The 21,422-nt window shown below is 36.0% G+C and overlaps 1 protein-coding gene across 2 annotated transcripts in view; it reads left to right on the forward strand.

Moving 5' to 3' along the window:
• The window catches only part of ascc3 (activating signal cointegrator 1 complex subunit 3), a 265,685-nt gene that overhangs the window by 161,060 nt on the left and 83,203 nt on the right, over positions 1–21,422 (forward strand). For both annotated transcript variants that reach the window (XM_059024632.1, XM_034003889.3), the window contains exons 15-16: positions 17,159–17,350; positions 19,169–19,393. In XM_059024632.1, coding sequence (XP_058880615.1) covers positions 17,159–17,350; positions 19,169–19,393 — 417 coding nt within the window. The remainder of the gene's footprint in view (positions 1–17,158; positions 17,351–19,168; positions 19,394–21,422) is intronic.

The following is a 21,422-nucleotide window of genomic DNA, read 5'->3' on the forward strand; positions in this document are numbered from 1 at the left end:
GCCCCACTCTATAGGAAGTCCACTTCTAAAACAGTGTACAACTTTAAGGGGTGGGTAAGTCGTCATCTTATGCTAAACAGCCGTACAATTTACCAAAAACTCTAAGAAAAAAAAAAAATAAAGATTTATTTTTGCATGGAAATATGTCCGGTAGTCGAGACTCCAGAATTAAAAAAGAAAAAAAAAAAAAAAAAAAAAAAATCCTGTTTAATGTAACCTCACACAACTTTCTACTATACATAAAGGCCATCCCACCAAGCAATCCTTTATTATCTGACAGCTGCTGGAAGTAGTCATAGGAAGGTTCTTTGACCAAATATGAAAACATAAGCCTGTTACAGTAGGAGGGGTTTAGATGCCCCCTAATTCAGTATTTATTTCTTGTGTGTGTTCCACCATTTATTCAGCATTTCAAATGATTGCCATTTGACTCATAAAATAGTGCTTTATAGTTTAGTTACTTTATAAAATAGTGCTTTATAGTTTAGTTACTTTATAAGCAACGTTCTAAAAAATGCTGAAGCCCAGGACAAAAATGTCATGTTCGTACCCTTATGTATTAAATTAGCATAGCTGGGAATTGGCTTTATGGCTGAGGACTATCGACACCAGGCTTTAGTGTCCACCTACTGTTTAAGTAAAATCTCTTAAACCTAATTAATTCTGGAAGATTTGTTTTAAAAGAATGAAAACATGAAAAAAAAAAAACTGTTGGTTCCACGAATTTGTTCAAAAAGACAGGCTTAAGATTAGCTTGCTGCAAGACATAATGCAGTTTCAGAAAGTCCACTGTCCCTGTATAATTCAGATATTTAATTCAGGTATTTATTATTATTATTATTATTATTATTAGTCGTAGTAGTAGGGTGGGCGAACAGAGCGTGATCGGGTTCATCCCCTATGAGGACAGCATGTGCATATCATCAATTTAGCAGTTTTGAAATCTATGTAAGATTATCCCAATAATCATCAATCCCGAACTATATATATATATATATATATATATATATACATACATACATACATACATACATACATACATACATACATACATACATACAGCTCTGGAAAAAATTAAGAGACCACTGCAAAATTATCAGTTTCTCTGGTTTTACTATTTATAGGTATGTGTTTGGGTAAAATGATTTATTTAAATGTTTAATTCTATAAACTACTGACAACATTTCTCCCAAATTCCAAATAAAAATATTGTCATTTAGAGAATTTATTTGCAGAAAATGACAACTGGTCAAAATAACAAAAAAGATGCAGTGTTGTCAGACCTCGAATAATGCAAAGAAAATAAGTTCATATTCATTTTTAAACAACACAATACTAATGTTTTAACTTAGGAAGAGTTCAGAAATCAATATTTGGTGGAATAACCCTGATTTTCAAGCACAGCTTTCATGCGTCTTGGCATGCTCTCCACCAGTCTTTCACATTGATGTTGGGTGACTTTATGCCACTTCTGGCGCAAAAATTCAAGCAGCTCGGCTTTGTTTGATGGCTTGTGACCATCCATCTTCCTCTTGATCACATTCCAGAGGTTTTCAATGGGGTTCAGGTCTGGAGATTGGGCTGGCCATGACAGGGTCTTGATCTGGTGGTCCTCCATCCACACCTTGATTGACCTGGCTGTGTGGCATGGAGTATTGTCCTGCTGGAAAAACCAATCCTCAGAGTTGGGGAACATTGTCAGAGCAGAAGGAAGCAAGTTTTCTTCCAAGACAACCTTGTACTTGGCTTGATTCATGCCAAAGCTGCCCGATTCCAGCCTTGCTGAAGCACCCCCAGATCATCACCGATCCTCCACCACATTTCACAGTGGGTACGAGACACTGTGGCTTGTAGGGCTCTCCAGGTCTCCGTCTAACCATTAGACGACCAGGTGTTGGGCAAAGCTGAAAATTGGACTCATCTGGGGGTGCTTCAGCAAGGCTGGAATCGGGCAGATTTGTCTTTGTGAAGGACGCATGAATCAAGCCAAGTACAAGGTTGTCCTGGAAGAAAACTTGCTTCCTTCTCAGCAGTCCTGAGCAAACTAACTGCTTTCTTTAAATACCCTGCACCTGGTCCTAATTTACAATTGTTTCCAGGTGCAGGGAATAACTAACAATAAAATAATTAACAAAACCAATTAAACAATAAAGCAATACAATCAAACCATTAAACAAATGTGCCTTAAAACGAAACCACACATTTTACTGCGGGGATGATTCCAATCCCATCCCCACTGTGTTACAATACGTATATACGTACATACATACATACATATATAAATAAACTTTTTGTCGGCTACAAGTCTGTCCTAAAATATTTAAGTATGTTTGGTTATATGTTTAACACAGCTCTAAAGGTGCTACAAATCGTAAGAGACAACGAAACCCCGTTACATAGTAGTACAGTAGTGTTATTATTATTATAACAATATTATGTAGTGCGAAATGTGGGCGAGTGGGGCAGCCTTACCAGTATCTATCTGGGAGTGTGCTTGGACTCCCGAGTCTCTGCTGGCCACTCAGGTGGACGGCAGAGTGCAGAGAATAGCTACCTGCTTGGCGCTCTTTCAGCTCAACAGAGCACTCACGGTAGTAATGTTCCAGAAACTTCTGGGCCTGATGGCAGCAGCTTCCCAGACCCTTCCATTGGGTCTCCTGCACATGCCCACTCTGCAGGCCTGGTTCAACACAACACAACAATGGTGGCTTACATCAACCACCAGGGCAGCCTGCGGTCACCTAGTCTCCGTCGTGTGGCCCGCAAGCTTTTGCTGTGGGCGCACAGGAACCTCCTGTCACTGCGGGAAGTAGGAAGTCTTCCAGACGTGGTGTCTGCCTCGTAAGTTCCACCCCACGACTTGTCCAATGGCAGTTTTGAATGACAGGCGCTGTAACTGGCAAATGAAAGTGCACAGTCGATGCAGGTTTTGATGATTGACAGTTATTTAAATGAATGAGAGTATTCTAGCGCTGCTTCAGTCGACGAGATCTGTCAGAACACTGAGTTGACTGACAGCGACATCTAGCCATTCAGAGCGGAACGGAGACGGGACAGACAGCAAGTATAAAAACTACACAAACAAGAGATTATTTCTAAATGATTATTTTTGGTAAGAAAATAAAAAATAGCGAGTGGTTTACCGACATTTATCCTATATCAATTTATTTCAGTCAAACTCTTATTTTTGGGGAATTTGACTTTAAAAGTAGCAAACCTACTTAAAATGGATACCTAAACTAAAGTGCTATCAACTTTAAACATTTTACACTTAAAACAAGAATTCGTGATTGCATCAGTACCCAGCCACCACGAGTAATCAGCATGTCTTCTAGTTTTAATTAATACATAATTAACAGTTTTAGAAATAAAGATACACTGTACAAGACTTACTTAACATCTTCTTATGATTTTCAAAAAACAAAAATCTGTCGGAAGCAAACTACCAATTTGTGTTAAGCTAGTAACTGCGCACCAAGTGCCTACAATGCAGTCTGTTTTTTTAGTGTTTTATAAAACATTTTTACATTCTGATTCTCACTGTGTGTTTAAATTATTCAGTGAAATGCAGTATAATGTGCATTATTACATTATACGAAAGAATTGTAAAAACAGACATTCCCAGAATGTAATAGTGTTGACTGTTCCAGTTATTCTTCTGCACGGAGTGGAGCGGTCACCCCATGTATATTCAAGCAAAATATTTTTCAGTATTGAAATGCATGGTTGTTTTTGCTTTGAGTTTGTGTCCAGATTAATAAACTATTGCTGCTGTTAGTTAAAGTTCTGGCAGGTGTATTTTTCTGCAGTTTTAAGCTATATTTTTTGCCCACACGTGTGAAACAAATTAGTTTGATACAGTTCATATAGAAATATTTAAAATGGCTTCTATTAATACAATTTAAGAGCTTACCTACAGTACAGCTTACAACATTGAAGGAATCATTTTGAATCGAAATCCCAAGTGTCTTGATGAAAAAGAAAAGAACAGGCACAGAAAACGTGTGTCTGAAAAAGATGTGGTGAAAACAACTGAATCCTATTCATAGCAGCACATTCTGGAACTGGTTTCGTTAGCAGTCCATAAATACCCTGTAAAATAATCTAGCAGGCACTCAACGTAAATCTTTAATGATGAGACCCACAGTGTGTTGCCTCTTTTAACAGAGAGATAACTCAGCACATTGCTGCCTCTGTTTAAATTGGGCTGTAAAATAACCGGTTTAACATATAATGACAAGTCCAAGCAAACATTATCTTAAACATGCCAATTAGCTGTTACATCATACATCTCACTGGGCACCTATTATACACATTTCAAATTGACAGTGCAAAAATAAAAAGTGTTCTATAAGGATGTCCCATTTGTGTGTTTGTTACATCCACCTCAGTGACACAGCGGGTTAATACACTATGCTGCGCCACATGGGATGCTTAGTTTTTGTTCATGAACATCTAATATGTTAATTTATTTCTGGCTATTTTTGGGTACAACCAATTGATTGAAACGTAGATTTTCTCTGGTTACGCAGAACAAGTCACGGCAGCAAAAGAGACTTGCATTCCTTATTAAGTATAGTGATCCTTTTCAGTATAGATTTACCTTATCCAAGCAGTTTATAAATCTGGAATGTTGCCGAGTAAATCTATCGCAGTCTTCAAAACCTTTTAGGGTTACTAGAAATGTATTCAAATGATGTATCTACTCGAGAGATCATTTACAGTGAAGCTGAGAAGATGCCAACCTCCACTTATTTAGTTCAATATAAATAAATCCCTTAGTTTTGTAAAGTAAGCATGTGAGGTTTGATCCCATGTATGTAGTTAATATACTATATAATAATTTTGTTAGGATACCCTTTATACTTTGTGTTTTTAGTGATAAATACAACAGGTAAAATGTACATACTCAGTTCATATGTTACTGAACACAGCAATTTGTATAGACTGTGACTAACAGCCGTACCATACCAAGCATATTACAAATACTACACAGCAACTTATTCCAGCTAATGTAGTCCACAGCTTGGCCCTACTACAGATCACCTGCTTTATTTAAGTGATTAGTACATTTGATTATTTACATAAAATGAAAAAGCCAAATAATTCACAATGAACTACCCTTCTTTTATATCAAACACACACAAACAAAAGACATTAAATATAATTGAAGAAGCCACTTATAAATATGTCATACGGTGAAGAGTTTGATCAAACAGAAATATTGGCATCATCTAAAATAAATCTGTGTCTTAAACCAGACAGAATTTATTCTGCTTATATGTGTCTTAACATTTTGTCATGTGGAATGCTGAGGGTGCCAGTGTTTTATCAGTGATTGTCATAGCAACAGAGGTAACTCAAAAACCCAAGATGAACGCAGTCACTGCACTCTGTAATAGGCTGCAGATGTAACTTTCATCCCAGCCTGCAGAAACTAATTGACTCTCTATCATTTTCTTTACAAAGATCACATGACACTTGGTATGCTGACAGGATTGCACTAAATTATATGTACTATAATAAATACAATTATTATTATCATTCTTATATTTCCTATTGAATTTTGGAGGGCTTATTATTCGACAGTGCTTTGACTGTGTTCCTCATGTTTGTTTAACATCCCAGTTAAAGATGCAGAACTGGTCTGTATGGTATTATGAAAGATGCACAGAGGAACAAACAAACATGTAGGATGAAAACTAGAGAACAGATGGTTTCCTGCAGGCAGCATTTTAAGAAGTTAGCAAATACTTCAGCAGAACCTGTGTCATTCCCAGCGTAACAAAAACATAATGCAACCGACTTTGCCAGCCATCAAAAAAGTAGAATTTAATGAGACTTAATATGATGTACCGTTATAATGAATTGGAAAAGGGTGTGTATTGGGTATTGCCCGCTTTCAATACTGCACACAGTCCCTTTAATTAAAACTTACCATTGTTAGCTACTTGCAAACTAAGTGACGTAGATATGGGGCTTTTCTAGATTGATAACATGGTAGTGTTGTTTCTTGATTTTAAACAGAAGTATGTACTGGAGAGTTTTATTCAGACAAAAGAAAAATCTGTGGAGACGTTTAACATTTAAGCAAGACTAGCTGGGTATGAAATTGCACAATGTGAAAGACACATTTGGTGATGCTGAAAGCATAATAGGATGTAAAACTAGGACCCAAAGAGTATCCATGTGGATGTTCCAGAAGGATTTCTCGAAGGTTATTAATATCTGTTTAATCACATATAACACAATCCCTGGGACTTGAAAGGGTTGCGAGATCTTTTTTAATTTTAAACATGCTTGACACTCTCATAAAAGATTTAGTGTGTCATATTCTGTCTTCAGTCTTTGTGCAGCATGTTTTTTTTTCATAATTTTAATGCAAAGTAAAAATGAAGTAACCCCTGTGAGGCAAAGCTTGGAGGTAGCAGCTTATAATGTGATTTGGGCTGTTTGGTTTATCTGACAAAGGTGCCCATATACAGTAGACTGATTTGACCAGCTGGTGGGTAAAACAAATGATCACCAAGATTACCCTGTTAAACATTCATACTGATCCATGCAGGACTGAAATTGTATGGTGTGGTTTTTGTGAAGGCTTTTAATATAAAACAATCTGTGTGCAGATAGTGTGATTTTCTGTAAAATATGTACAGCATTTCAGATATTAATACATGAGATGGAGATTGAGGAGTAATGTATCCCAATAAAAGTGGAAGAACTGCTGCAGTCCAGTAGCCCCTTCAGTCTACAGTAGATAATCAGATATCGAGAGTAAGTGTCATTCTGATGGAGAAATAAAAATGCTATATTTACTAAACAGTGCATTTAGTTGCCTGAATTGGGTCAATTATGGGAATTCCTTAAATGGGCCTATCCCTAAACAGATCCCTGCTTCAGTCATTTGACACCATCAGTAACATTATAATTATGCGACAGAGCAAAGGGCATGGATATCATGGGGAAGTAGACCCTGACCACCCCCATCTCACATGCTTACATCTTGATGATCTACCGTGGAGTGGAGCGAAGCCATTGGTGCAATATCTCCCTATGCGACAGACAATTCTTTAGTATTGAATCACATTTACGTCAGAGTATCTGAATTTAGCAGCAACTCAGAGATAATTTTATTAAGTAAAAGTGTTATTTAAAAAGAAATATAATTGGCTCTTAATTGGTAAGGATTTTGTTGGCTAAATACTATACAAATATATTGTGGAATGGAATTTCTTTAAAAAGAAAACAAAGAAGATATTTACAGGGTACAGCTGTAGCAGTTTTTTTTTTTTTTTTTTTGCAGCTTGGCTCATCAAGGTCTCCCAATCAGATAGCATAATACAATTCCTTCTAGCAGTAGGAATATTATTCAGGTCAAGTCTCATTTGGTTTCACTCAATTCACTGGTGATGCATGAGTGTTCCTGCTCTGTCAAATGGGCCCCTGAAAGATTGGAAGCGATTGCTATTCTTTAGCAAGTTCATTGGAGACATAAAGCACAAATATGGTTGGCGAAATGAAGTTTGCCTCAATTGTGCAGTGGTCACATAGGTAGCGGGTTAATGGAGAACAGCAAATACAAGCTCAGCTACATTAAGTCCTCTTATGCTAAATTCTCCTCTATATGAAAAAAATAAGGAAAATAATTGAAGACCAGGATTAATATGTCCCTGCTACTTTGTTTCCATTTCAGTGGAATGAAAGGTAGTTGATTTGACGTAAACGTTTACAGCTATGGGCAAAAGTTTAGCATCACCTAGAATTTTAGGATTGAGGCTTTTTTTTCCTATATGAACATAATACAGATCTTTTATTTAACATCATGTAATCAAAGAAAATACAAAATTGTATCGCAAAAGTATAGATTCGAAAAATTGTCAGTTTTTTCGGTAAGTGTATGGGAAAACTACAAAGCGGTACGTAATTCGAAATGCAGAAATAAAAATGAAAGTAAGAGAAAATAATGATCTTTATTTATTTTGAATAAATTAATTTTTTAACAGTATTATATATTCTCTAAACCATGGTGTATAAACTTATTTAATCTTTGTTTAGCAGCTTAAAGTGAACCGCAGATGAAAAAAATAATAATATCACATCCAAACCTCCCGACAGAAAGGGTACCGTTTCAAAAAAAGGTTGAAAACATCTGTGTTAACGTAACATTATTCAGCAGGTTTCATTCGACTTGAAGCAAAATTTGTTACCTATATAGGGTGATGCAGAAGTTTTGGCCATAGCTGTAAGTTTCTGCTCAGCTTTGCAATTTACAGGGTAAAAGGAATAGCCTAGCTGGGGTTGGAAATATGATCAACCCATGAATGGAATCTCTACATTTATACAGTGTGCCCTCTTAGTCATTAACCTAAGTGTATTTTGTTATGTACTCAGCTTAGAGGTACATGTATAAAAACACGTTACTCTATGACCCGAGGGACCTTACAATACTTCCTGAAAGTTTTGTTGAAAAATACTGATGTTTGGGCAAATTACAAGACATTGTTTTGAGTGATTGCAATGCCATGATAAACGTTTATTCTCAGGGTCTTTATAAGCAATAATGGACACTACTCTTGATTTTTTTTTATTTTCTCAAAATAAATATTTATAAATAAAATAAGAGTTATTCATTCCATTATTATCAGTAATAAGGAAAGAAATGTACCCGATACATTTAGTTCATGAAATAGTATATGCTTATATCCACTTGTTTCTTGATATTTATAAATGTTGTTAAAACATATATAAAACACATGAGACATGAGAATAAATGTTCTAATATAATTATATGTCAAATACATCAGATTTACAGTGTTTCTCCTTTTTTATTAGCTCTAAACAAGTTCTTGTGATGTTTTGTTTCTCCTTTTGTCTCTGCCGGGCTGCTGTAAACTGTCTCCGCCTTTTAGACACTAAATTCACCTCTAAGTGACGTCACACGAAAAAAAAATATATATCAGTCTCTCCCCTATCCATTGATGTGTGCTTCAAGCCTGTACTACAAAGTACAATGGCCGTGTAAGTCATCAAAACAAAGTGTTTTTTTGGTGTTGTTTTTTTTTTCGATTGCAGTCCTAGAAGCCCACTTCAGTATGATTGTGTTAACACGATCCCGGTCCTTAAAGGGTTAATTAAGATGTGCTGATGCAATAGTGTTATATCCATATACCGGTATTCAAAATAAATAAATTAGCTGCCAGTTCCTTTTTTTCTCTTCAATAGAGCAATAGGAGCAATAATTTGAATTCATATAACCAGTTGAAATAAATAACCAAGAGCAAAGCCAATTGCACATGATTTACAATTTAGCCATGCTTTTTGGCCGATTTGTATATTGTCCAGTGATTGAACCCACAAGCATCCAGAATTGTTTTCCTTGCCAATCTGTCAGCCCTTAGACTTGAGTTCTAGGCATTTCTATGAAAGAGAATCCCCCAAACAATGTTTTGTCTTTCCATATAAATATAAGGTGCTATCCTCAGGGGATTGTAGTTGACTGTGTGTTCAGACTTTGACATTTGTATGTGCAGCTATCAGGTGTGGTGTGAAACAGAGGGTGAACATTAAGAACAAGTATTCCCATTGCTCTAGGGGTTCGTAAAGGCCTTCTTTGTCTTTTGTAAGTCTACTTGTACAGTGTGCCTTCAGTTCACATACATGTTACAGAAAGGGCAGCCAGTATGCAGTGAAAGGACAATATAGAAGGTGAAAAATCCATTTTAATTAGGATTCAAGTCTACCTGCAATACAACTTTGGGCCTATAGGGACATTTAAGATAAATTGAAACAGAAGTCACCAGGAGCATAATAAGATGGTGCATGTGGTTTTTTGCTTGCATAATCTAAGAGCTTACTGCTGTAACTCACCTTGCTATCTATAATAAGCAGGTTCAAATCAGGAGCCCTGCTTATTAAAGGGTACATACAGGGAGAGCGATCCCTTTACCAAACAATAAAATAATAGGTTGTTATTTTCAGAATGTGAATGGAAAATCAAAATGATTTTTTCCATAGAAATAGTGGGCAACAGTTTATTGAAAGGAAAGAGACTCTGGCTAAAATTGTAATTATGGTTTCTTTTGTTGGTTGAAAGAAGCTGCTGCTGTTTGTAGCTACCTGCACGACTAAAAATTACTGACAGGCAAAAGTGTTCATCTTTTTTTCTAATAATATATTCAGAAGTAGTAACCATATCTTATTATTTTGAGTATTGGTATTCAAGGTACATTTTGCCCTTTTGTGGTATAAGAAGACCTCATGCAGTCTCCTAATGGGCTGTTTTATATTCCTGAAAAGGTGATGTTTTGCATTCCCCCTTATTAGCTTTGAGGATAGATATTGGAAGCATATGCTTAGTTTAGCCCTCCTGCTGTTTTTCCTAATCTCAGTTTATTTTTTTATTTTTATATTTTATCCAGAGATTTGCATGCAGTGTGGAGACATGGAGATGTAGCATATTGTTTTTTATTGTTACACTGACTTTTATAAAGACAACAAGGTACTGTTCATTTAAAGATAGGAAATTGCGTTCCCATTTGATTACGGTAAAAACAATACAGCCTTAAGGTTTGCAAATGTTGGAAGCAACATAGTGTTATATGTAACCATTGACGTATTAGCCCTTTCCAAATATATAAATGATATTTTATTCGATGTCAAATGCAATAAAATGGTCAGTATAGAGCTTAATTTAACCAGATTTGTATTTTTCATGAAAGATATCCAATATAATTGTGAATCAGTTCACCAGACTGTACGAATTAAAAAGGGACAATAAAAAATATGTTTGAGGCTCTGAAAAGATCTAATTTGCTGTGACATTCAGCTGTGTTGTCTACAGAGAATCAGTTAGTTCAAAAGTGATGATTTGAAAATTGTATTTAACCGTGATTTATTTCACAGGTAAAATTTTCTTTGATTTGGAAATGTGGCCCACACTAATGTCAGACAATCAATCGTGGGTGAGAAACGAGAAAAGAAAAAAAATCCAAGAAAACTGGCTTTGACAACATAGCAGTACCTAAAATAGAGACAAAAACAGTGGTTATTTTATTGATGTTTTACTGTATTCCAAATAATATTTAAAAAGAAAAAAAATGAGGTGGCAGTGATTACTCTCAGTTGTACTTAGCATCTTGTGGCCCTGGTGACTTAATTGTAAAGCACTCGTGTTCCACTCGGTTGATTTTATATGTAACTATAACCTTGTATAAAATAATAGCCTTGAATTTCACTGCAGCCCATCTAATATTGAGGGTCATCATGCTGGGACACAATATTCTGGGGGTCGAGTAAAATGCGTTTACTCCGTGACCCCTGTTACTCTCCTGTTAATCTCTCATTGCAATTAACCATTGGAGAGACCAAATCTGACAATAAGCACCAACACCACAATAGTAGAGACACTGCTGGTAGTGGAGAGCAAGTTTTCTTTACCCAACTGCTACAAAGCCACAGGGGATAATGCATTCACCCTGGATTCAGTCTTTGCCATTGTGCGTGAAATAACTTTTATACAGTAAAAAATATATAAAGCAAAACTAATGTCATTAACGTGCCCTTTGAACATAGCTTGAGAAAAATAAATAAAGGAACACTGGCAATATACAGTTTCACATAGCAATGTAGGCACAGTATGAACCGGAGACCTCCTGCTAGGGCTCATATTGAAGCCTCACTGTACCTTGTATAAGTCTAACTGATAAGCCACACAGTAATAATGGTAATGCCCACCAATATGTTCTGTAATAAATATCATCCTCTATGTTTTAACACTCCTATTATGTTCAGAATTTAGGTATGTCTGTTATGTTTCGGGTCATATTCACCCAGTGCAATTTCAAACAAAGACCCCATTCACACTTGAGATTTGGCCGCCTCAGGGCTGCCTTTTCTCATATGTGAACGCTCCAAAAAAGAAAAGACAGCCCAGGCCAGCATTTAAATGAAAAATGTGCACTCTTGCACTAGACTGTTTTAAAAGGAAAAACTAAATAAAAGTAAATAATATTAGAAGGTAAGTGGTGACCTGCGCAACACAGATTTTAATAATAATAATAATAATAATAATAATAATAATAATAATAATGAAGATGTAATAATAATAATAATAATGTTGCACTTTAAAATAATTTTAAAAAGTTACTAAACAAAAATGATCAAAGAAGGAATTAGGATGGTAACCAAACAAGCCCTGTTTTGTAATGGGACAGCCCATCTCTAGTATGTCCAATAGGAATGCACGGGCAGGGTCATGTATTTATTTCCAGTCTTTTGGATTGTTTGCAAGTCACGTCTGGTGTGGATTGACATTCGCCAACTTCGCTCGCATCTCTCTGTCCAGTATGGATGCAGCTTTAGGCAATTATTTTCCTATCCTGCAGTTACTTTGTGAGCACCCCATAGTTCTTGGTACCAGTGTAACTTGATGATATCATATTGATGCACAAACTGTTATACCAATGAATTCAGCTTTCAGTCCAGCTTCAGTCCTGTTTTTTTTTTAACTTTTTAATGTTTTTTTCTCTCTCTCCATGCTTTCTCTCTGCTGCTGGTGGAGGCAGAGCATGTAATGTGTTTATTCTTTATTCAGACCATGCTTTTCCTCTCTGGTCCCTGAAAGGAGGCATGTTGTGGATTATTTTTTTCAGCACTTTAACAGAAGCACACAAAAAAACCCAGAACACTTAAATTTTAAACTGCATTGAAAACTATTTAAAATTGAAAACTACAGTGGAAACCATTGGTTATCATTAAGGGCTCTACCGTCTTTAATTAACCAAATCCTTTTGTTTAAAGTGAGATGCTTTCATGATATTCCCTTTCTGTACATTGTTTTGTATGCGTCATGTGCATATGTCAGAAAGGAAGTTAGAAAGGAAGTTAGAAATGCTAAGAGAGAGATAGAAATCAATATTGCTAAGGGGGCTAAAACCAATTCCAAAATGTTTTTCCAATATTATAACAGCAAGAGAACATTCAAAGAGGAGGTTAAAAGCCTAAGAGACACAAACGGCAAAATTATAGACAAAGAAAAAAAAATAGCAAATATATTAAATGATTACTTTTCACAGGTTTTTACAAAGGAGGACACAGACAACATGCCCCACATGTTGACCTGTTCCTATCCAGTTTTAAATAACTTTAGCATAACAGAGGCAGAAGTGTTAAAGGGACTAGGAGCTCTTAAAATAAACAAATCCCCTGGGCCAGATGAGATCCTCCCAATAGTACTCATTGAAATGAAAGAAGTTATTTACAAACCGCTAACCAAGATCATGCAACAGTCTCTTGACACAGGGGTTGTACCAACAGACTGGAAAATTGCAAACGTAATACCGATCCACAAAAAGGGAGACAAAATCGAACCAGGTAACTACAGACCAATAAGCCTGACTTCTATTATATGTAAACTTATTATGGAAACTATAATAAGATACAAAATGGAAAATGACCTATATGGTAACAATATCCTGGGAGACAGTCAGCATGGTTTTAGGAAAGGGAGATCGTGTCTAACTAACCTGCTTGATTTTTTTTGAGGATGCAACATCTACAATGGATAATTGCAAAGCATACGACATGGTTTATTTAGATTTCCAAAAAGCTTTTGACAAAGTCGTGCATAAAAGATTAATTCTCAAACTGAACGCAGTAGGGATTCAAGGAAATGTATGCACATTGATTAGGGAGTGGTTAACTTGTAGAAAACAGAAAGTACTGATTAGAGGAGAAACCTCAAAATGGAGCAAGGTAACCAGTGGAGTACCACAGGGATCAGTATTAGGTCCTCTGCTATTCCTAATCTACAGTAATGATTTAGATTCTGGTATAGTAAGCAAACTTGTTAAATTTGCAGACGACACAAAAATAGGAGGAGTGGCAAACACTGTTGCAGCAGCAAAGGTCATTCAAAATGATCTAGACAGCATTCAGAACTGGGCAGACAAATGGCAAATGACACTTAATAGAGAAAAGTGTAAAGTACTGCACTGTCACAAAGACGGCCGGAGTGGGTGGTGTCAGACCAGATGCAGGAAATAAATAAACAGAGAGATGTGGTTTGGTGAGGCTGAGCGCGTGATCACGCTCAGCATTTAATAAACAGAACAGAAAATAAAAGGTTTTAAACACAAAACAAAACAGGACACGGCACTTGTAGCCAAAATAAACAGACGAACAAAACGGACTAGACAGTGCACAGACAGACGAACAAAACACGGTGAGTACAAACACTTCTAGATTATTATTTTACTTTACGTTTCTCCTTCTCTCTCTCACCCGTTCTCCACTCTTGAACACCCAAAACCCCGACTGCAAGAAATGTGCATCTATATATACTATTGTGCTGGGATTCAATTACTAATTAATTATTCACTTGAATCCCAGCACGTGAATTAATTCTGTGCGACCCCGTGCTCACATATTACATTTAACCAGCACGTGAAGTGATTTGTGCTCTCCTCGTGCCTAAATACAAATCTACACTTTTTAAATCACACGTGAAACACAGACCCGTTTATATCCCGTGTACCAATGACTATACACCGACATTTACACACGCACGCAACACACAAATGCACACAGGGACGGGGCACATTGCCACATGCACGCAGGCAATAAAAATGTGCATTATAAATATCATATGGGAGATACTGAAATTGAAGAAGGAATCTATGAAAAAGACCTAGGAGTTTATGTTGACTCAGAAATGTGTTCATCTAGACAATGTGGGGAAGCTATAAAAAAAGGCCAACAAGATGCTTGGATATATTGTGAGAAGTGTTGCATTTAAATCAACGGAAGTAATGTTAAAACTTTACAATGCATTAGTAAGACCTCACCTAGAATATTGTTTTCAGTTCTGGTCACCTCGTTACAAAAAGGATATTGCTGCTGTAGAAAGGGTGCAAAGAAAAGCAACCAGAATTATCCCGGGTTTAAAAGACACGTCATATGCAGACAGGCTAAAATAATTGAATCTATTTAGTCTTGAACAAAGAAGACTACGCGGTGATCTGATTCAAGCATTCAAAATCCTAAAAGGTATAGACAATGTCGACCCAGGGGACTTTTTTGACCTGAAAATAGAAACAAGGACCAGGGGTCACAAATGGAGATTAGATAAAGGGGCATTCAGAACAGAAAATAGGAGGCACTTTTTTACACAGAGAATTGTGAGGGTCTGGAACCAACTCCCCAGTAATGTTGTTGAAGCTGACCCCGGGATCCTTCAAGAAGCTGCTTGATGAGATTCTGGGATCAATAAGCTACTAACAACCAAACGAGCAAGATGGGCTGAATGGCCTCCTCTTGTTTGTAAACTTTCTTATGTTCTTATGTTATTGTTGTTCAAGATAAATAGTTCTCAAAAAGATAGTTGCCTAACTGCCAGATGTAGCTTGAGGAGGTGTTGAACTGTGACTGACTGCTTTGATGTCTACACCCATGGTTAAAATAGAAAGAGGCTCCTAAGAGATCTTGCTTATATTGTATTTTGTGGGTGTGGGGGAGGTGTGGAGCTTTGATAGAGTTGCTGATATGACAAATTGGTTGATGAATTGTGATAATTTCCAGTAAAAGAGCTGTGTTTTTCTTGACATATCTTATTATGTTTTTCTTGACATATCTAATTATCTGTGATATAGCAGAAGTATCCATCCACCCATAATAATGCGTTGTCCAGCCTTTTGTCCATTTTTTCATAAAACTTTCCAAGGATCCTATTTAGTACAAAGGCTGGTCTGTCAGTCTCTGTATTGTCACACCTGAGAACCTTTATCCAATTGTGATTAAACTTGCTAAGGACATTCTATTGATTGTGTCAGGTTCTGGAGGTATGTAGCCAATGTGCAGACACCTTGTTGACTATAGAAGAACAGCTGCAGCTTTTAATGGTTGCTAAAAATTCCTTTTGATTCATCACTTAGTCAATTGAGTTCCTCCTGCAAGATCTACAAGACGAGTATGAAACATCCGCATCTACTAAATGACGGTTCATTATCCAGATGGACTCGGTGCTCCATGCTAATCACACTTCTTCCCATGCATAAATACAGCTATGCCTAAAAGTTTTGCATCTCCCTATATCATTAACTAATTTAGATTCATAAAGTTGAATGATATTTTATAGTTTTTACATATACTTAAAGAAAAACTGACAAACATTTAAAAATGTGGCATTTTGAAATTTAGCATGAAATACTGTACTACTATTATGGCTTCCGGTACAGTTTTGCAAATAATTTTGTATTTTATTTGATTTACGTGATGTTAAATAAAAGATCCATATAGATTTAGATATATATTTTTAATTTTTTTTAAATAATGTCTCAGTCCTACAGTTCTAGGTAATGCAAAACTTTGGCCCCTAGCTGTAGCTTTACTCCAGGTACTTTGGTGTTCACCTGGATTCTGAACTGCTGTCCACTTACTGCTGACCAGGCAGCCATGGGTATTCGAGGTAGACAAGTCTTTTGGCAGTCCTTGTTGTAACTTGGACTCAAACTGTGATATTTTCAAACTAAGCTATTGTTCCTCTGACCAAAGGGTGCACTGTCAACTCCCGAGATTAAGTTGTTTTTGTTTCAACAACGATAGAGAATTTGTTTTGCAGAAGATATTGTTCTTGCCACCAGTATCTGACTAAAAGTCTTGCATTGTTACCATATATGGTATACAAGTTATAAATGATTGTATTTTAGGAATAAACAGCATGTACAATATTTATATTATACTTACAGGACCAAACTTGTGAAATCTTGTATATTGCCACAGCTATATGGAATCGGTGTATTAAGGTTAGACATCATATCGTGCAAAGTACTTCTCCTTGAAGAAGAAACTAGTAAAAGATGTAGGGTTAAAGATGTAGGGTTTTCCTCAAACAACATATTTGTTGAGATTGATGGGAATAAATGAAATCTGTTTTGACCTCTACACCACATGTATATTTTAATTTCCATTGATGTGGTCAATGCACTGACAGTGTTATCTATACAGGAATCAGTGTGTGTGCAGTGCATGTATTTTCTGTAATTTTCATATGGACTTGCATTATCAAGCAGTTGGTGGTGTATCAGGCAGAAAACAGTGGGAGGGGAAAAAAATCTTCCTCCGTCTAATAGAGTAACCTACTGTTCTTATTTCTTCCTTTTAGGTTCAGAAATCTCGCAATAAGCAGTTGCGGGAGATTTTCCCGGATGGTTTCGGTATTCATCATGCAGGAATGCTAAGGCAGGACAGAACCCTGGTGGAGAACCTGTTTTCTCGCGGATACATTAAAGTTCTGGTCTGCACAGCAACCCTGGCCTGGGGCGTCAACCTCCCAGCACACGCTGTTATCATCAAGGTTAGGGCTTCTTTTTGTTTTTACTAATATAATAATTCCAGTGAATCATTTCCAAACATTCTTTATTTACTGAGATGAGAGCGCTGTGGTGGAACTAAGTCAAATTAAACTGTATGTACAGTGTGCAAGAGTATATGTTTAAATAACTATAACTAAGACTATTAAATAACTGTCTGTCTCTTAAGCATTTCTTCTAGAAAACCATAACTTTTTCTAACCCCTACTGATGCCATTTTAAATGATACTCATTATACCCTGCTTCAGTGTAGTTGATGCATAGTGACTAGGTTTAACATGCACAAAAAAAACACTTATTCAATTGTAAAGAATTGTGGTTAGATGATATTTTGCACAAGGTACTGACAGTTTCAGAATCTTGAGGAAATATGAAGAGACTTGTCTGTCCAGCCTTACAAATTTCACTAGTACAGGGTGGACATAGGTTAAGGTTATCTACTTCATTTTGTCATGCTGTGGTTTTATATTTAAAGCTGTATCAGGAAATATATAGTATGTTGTATTGAAGTTTTTCATTTCATGGTCATTTATTATAAAAAGTAAGCACTCTGGGTACATATGCTCATATAGGCATCAGCGTTTATGAAAATCTTTCTATTGGTGAGAATATAACAATATTAAAATTGATAATACTTCAAATGCAATACATTGCCCTGAAACAGACTTTTACAAAGGTGGTGTAAACAGATCTGCATTGCTGAATATAGAAAGTTTAATCAAGTAGTATTTGAAGTTTCGGCATTAGATTCATGCTGAGAATCTTACAAAGACAATGCGGTCTAAAGTAGCATTCTCTACAGTATGTAATGCCAGTCAGCCCCCACACAGCAGTGCTGCAGCCCAGGCAGTCTCTCATTGTTGTTTCTAATTGAGATGTGAAGGTGCTCACCAGAAGTCCCCCTTTCCCCTGGCAAGGTGCTCTGATGTACTGCAGGGTACATCACTCACCGTCACTCAAACTGACAGATGCTAGACATCCTTAGCTTCATTTCCCTTTGAACTAAAGGAATGGGCTTTCTAGCATCCTGACATCTATTCTCTCTTAACATTTTGTTTTCAAGCTGCATTTGTTGTGTGTAGCTTGCATTGTATACTAACGATACTGCTGTTAAGACTCTTGTGCCTTATTAAAAGAGATTCAATCTTATTGTTTTTGACGTGTGCTAAAGAACTACTAAACATAGTAATGAATGCAGCAGTGTGGAGTAGCGGTTAGGGCTCTGGACTCTTGACCGGAGGGTCGTGGGTTCAATCCCTGGTGGGGACACTGCTGCTGTACCCTTGAGCAAGGTACTTTACCTAGATTGCTCCAGTAAAAACCCAACTGTATAAATGGGTAATTGTATGTAAAAATAATGTGTAAAGAAAATAATGTAATTGTATGTAAAAATAATGTGATATCTTGTAACAATTGTAAGTCACCCTGGATAAGGGCGTCTGCTAAGAAATAAAAAAATATAAAAAAAAAATAATAATCAAGGAACAAAAAAAATTTCTTACACTATCAAAGGACATTTGATGCTATGTTAACCTTTTTATAGGCACCTGAATGTTACATCACAACATTCATTTAAGTTCATGATGTTACACCATTGTTGTTGTGTGTGTGTGTGTGTATGTGTGCCTCTCTCTCTCTCTCTCTCTCTCTCTCTCTCTCTCTCTCTCTCTCTCTCTCTCTCTCTCTCTCTCTCTCTCTCTCTCTCTCTCTCTCTCTCTCTCTCTCTCTCTCTCTCTCTCTCTCTCTCTCTCTCTCTCTCTCTCTCTCTCTATAAATAAATATATTTTTTTTTTAAAAAACAGGGCACACAGATCTATGATGCCAAGAGAGGAACATTGGTTGATTTGGGAATTTTGGATGTTATGCAAATATTTGGACGTGCTGGTCGACCCCAGTTTGATAAATATGGAGAAGGCATCATCATCACAACTCATGAAAAGCTGAGCCATTACCTAACTCTGCTTACTCAGCAAAACCCCATTGAAAGTCAGTTTCTGGGGAGCCTGGCAGACAATCTGAATGCTGAGGTACTGTATAACTTTTCTCTTTTAAAATGTAGCAACTGGTAACAAATGCCGGCAAGGGATTTAGTATTTTAAAGGTACACAGTAGCTCAGATTTTTCCAGCCTTGTTGGCTAAAAGACCCATGCCACAACCAGTGGGTTCTTAAGAGACAGAAAATGGCAAACATGCTAAAAGAAATTCAAACTCTGCAGACTGTAACCCCAACTAGGATAACAATTGAATTGTTGGTATATATAAGCTGGTGCTAACTTTGCATTAAAGCAAAAGTTGAGCACAATTTGGCCTAGTTTACTTATAAATTCACATGCATTTATTATACATTGATATGATTAAAAAAAGAGTGCCCAAAAAAGCTAAAACAATAATAAAAAAATACACTCTTTATCGTCACCAGGTGGCAGCAGTGGGCAGGTTTGTAGCCAGTACAACAAATATAATACCACTAGGTGGCACTCCAAGATTGGAAATGGTTTGTCCTCTGGCATAGATGTGGTCAACTACAGTACCAGTTATTTCAGATTTCTATCATTTGCATTTATAATACAATGTATATGGTGCTGCTTTCTAGTAAATACATACATTATGAAAGATACTGTTAATGAATTGAAAGCACAGACCCAAAAATATATTTTTTTATTTCCATAATATATTTTTGATTATATTATTTTTTTGTATATGGCCCTTTTTAATTAGCTTTTCATCTGTGTGGTCTAAATCCAACCCAAAAGATCACTCCAGGAGAAAGGACATCAGGACCTGGCACTAATGCACCTCACTCTTCAGGTCATGTCAAATTCACATTCCCTTTTGCCTGGGTTATAGTCATCAGGGCAGAGGTGGAATAGGGCAAACTAAAGGACGAATTTATCCTTTTGACATGTATTATCTTATAGTGTGATTTAGAGGTTGAATTGAGAAAATAATTAGGTTGTTTGTCTTAATACTAAAATGATTTCACTGTATTTACTTTTGAGGGAAAAAAAAAAAAATACCCAAAACACAATATAAAATCATAATACAAAAATTGAAGCAAGCTGTACTGTATATAGCTGCATATAATTGTGTTGGAAGTAGTACATAATAATAATAATAATAATAATAATAATAATAATAATAATAATAATAATAATAATTAGCCGTTTTGATCCTTTTGCTAATGTTTGCGTTTAGCTTTCATTCAAACAAAAAATCTTTTTTTGTGTCATGTGGCAAGAGGTAGGGAAGTTGTGCTTAATAAAATGTATGTAAAATATTAGAAATATATATATTTTTTTGTAGAATTATTCTGTAGTTGCTTGTAAAAGAGAATGTGGGGAATTGGTGAAGATTAAACTGTCAGCTGTAAATGAAACGGTATTGTTTTAGGAGAATATTCAAACACATCCAATCTAGAAAAGGATACAAACTAAAAGAAACAACCGGCCATAATGATTTTCAACGGCTCTTGTGGTTAATACAGCCAGTACTGTTTTTGCAGGGAGAATACATTATGAGATTTGCTTATTTAGGTAATGGAGTGAAACACCAACTGATTTTGAAATGTGTTTGCAAATTTACTTTTCTGTTGATTCAAGTAGAGTGAGCTGCATGCAAATACACATAGCAGGGGGATGTATGAAAAACAGGCAGTAAATACAAGATCAAATCAAAGGTTTGGTTATTGTACCAGTTTTGGGTGATTTAAAAAAAAAAAATTGAAAAAGACAATCAAATAGATCTTGATTTATTTAACATAATTTACAAGTGAACATATTGCAGGTAAAACAGAATTCTAGAAATGGGTTAAAATTAATTATTACATAAACATTAAATAAACAGATATGACATTCTTACTTTAGTCACAGTATATATTATTATTGATGGACATTCTTTTGCAATTAGGGAAATCCTAAATGATTAGACAGTAGGTAAATAGTATGTATAAAAATATAGTACAAAATATTCTCAAGCAATATTTTATATAGCAAAACTGTTATGTTCTTCAGATCAAAACCATAACCAATCTTAAATAATTCAGTGAAATTTCAGTT

Source organism: Acipenser ruthenus, chromosome 5, assembly GCF_902713425.1.
Source record: "Acipenser ruthenus chromosome 5, fAciRut3.2 maternal haplotype, whole genome shotgun sequence".
Taxonomy (NCBI): Eukaryota; Metazoa; Chordata; class Actinopteri; order Acipenseriformes; family Acipenseridae; genus Acipenser; species Acipenser ruthenus.